Below are 1,393 nucleotides of genomic sequence, written 5' to 3'. Positions count from 1 at the left end.
TACCCTCACTTTTTGTTTCTCCTTAAGCTCTGTCCCCTCTTCATCAACATCATTAACATCATAATCATCGTCGTCGTCTTCCTCTTTAACAGTATTCTTTTCCTTATCAAAAATGATCATTTTTTTGTCCCCTTCACTGATATAATGAAACTTTTCCATAAAAATGGAAATATGCTTACACATCATTTCAGCTAGCTTTTCATCATCTCTTGTAAAATATCCACCATGGGATCTTAATTTATTTAAGAACATAAGAACGCCCACAACTTCATCATTCTTATCTAAAATAGGTGCAGCTAGAATAGTTTTTGTTTTGAAATTAAATTTTTCATCATGTGAAGGATTAAACAGTTCATGATTAGCTACATCTTTACAATTGATAATTTCTTTATTTCTTAAAACCCATAAATTGAAACTTTTTTCATCACTATCTGCAGAAATTTTTATAATATTTTTTCTTCCATGTATTGCTTTACTCCATAACTCATTTTTTGCCTTATCATATACAAATAAAGTAGAAGCTTCACAATTTAAAACATTTGAACAATCACACATGACCATTTGAAAAATAAAATCAAGTTCTTTCTTTTTTTTTAAACGTTCACTTTTTGTAGTGTCAATAAAAATTAACTGTAACATACCTAAAGCACAACCAAATAATATACCCAAAACAGAACCTATTAAAGTACAATATTGATAAACTTTATTTTTTATATCATATTTTATGGGCTGAATTATTTTATATGTCTGAAGTAAATAATTCAAAACATATCCAAAAAATATACCAAAAGTATCACTACATAATTGACCAAAAGAAGCAGCACAAAGAGTTGATATACCAAAAGTTACTCCTATAGAAGCATCGAAAATATCACCTAAACGTATCATAATAAATTGATCCATAAAACCAAAACCAATCATAGGTATAGAAGAACAAAATATAATATTTAAAATCTTTTTTATTTCTTTCTTTTTTCTCATTTTCTCATTTTCTTCATCTTGTTCAAATGAATCTTTTTTATATTTGTCATTATCATATTCATTATTATCTTTTCTCTCTTCTAAATTACAACCATTAAAATCATTTTCTACAACTTGATTTTTTATCTTCATTTGTGTATTATTTAAATCATTACAACTAATGTTATTATCTTTTTTTTTTTCATCCAATGTCACATATTTTTTTATCTTGTATTTTTTCCCTTCTGATGTTGAAAAAAAACTACACTGCCATTTTTTATATGTACCCATATTTCCAAACTTCAAAAGATTTTTTTCATCAAAATATAATTTATTTCTTTGTCCTATGCATTTTTTCACACCATCACCTTTCATATACTTATCATCACTTATGTTATTATTCTTATTTTCATTATTTATTTGTGCGCTAACC

At 25.9% G+C, this 1,393-nt stretch overlaps 1 protein-coding gene across 1 annotated transcript in view; it reads right to left on the bottom strand.

Moving 5' to 3' along the window:
- Positions 1-1,393, bottom strand: part of PRSY57_0210400 (GAF domain-related protein, putative) — a gene marked incomplete at both ends in the record, with an annotated part of 3,548 nt that extends 2,155 nt beyond the window's left edge. The window contains one exon of the mRNA XM_012905538.2: positions 1-1,393. Coding sequence (XP_012760992.2) covers positions 1-1,393 — 1,393 coding nt within the window.

The sequence above is a fragment of the Plasmodium reichenowi genome, chromosome 2 (assembly GCF_001601855.1).
Source record: "Plasmodium reichenowi strain SY57 chromosome 2, whole genome shotgun sequence".
Taxonomy (NCBI): Eukaryota; Apicomplexa; class Aconoidasida; order Haemosporida; family Plasmodiidae; genus Plasmodium; species Plasmodium reichenowi.
Note: the sequence above shows the minus strand (reverse complement) of the source record. Positions and strands in the feature narration are given on the sequence as shown.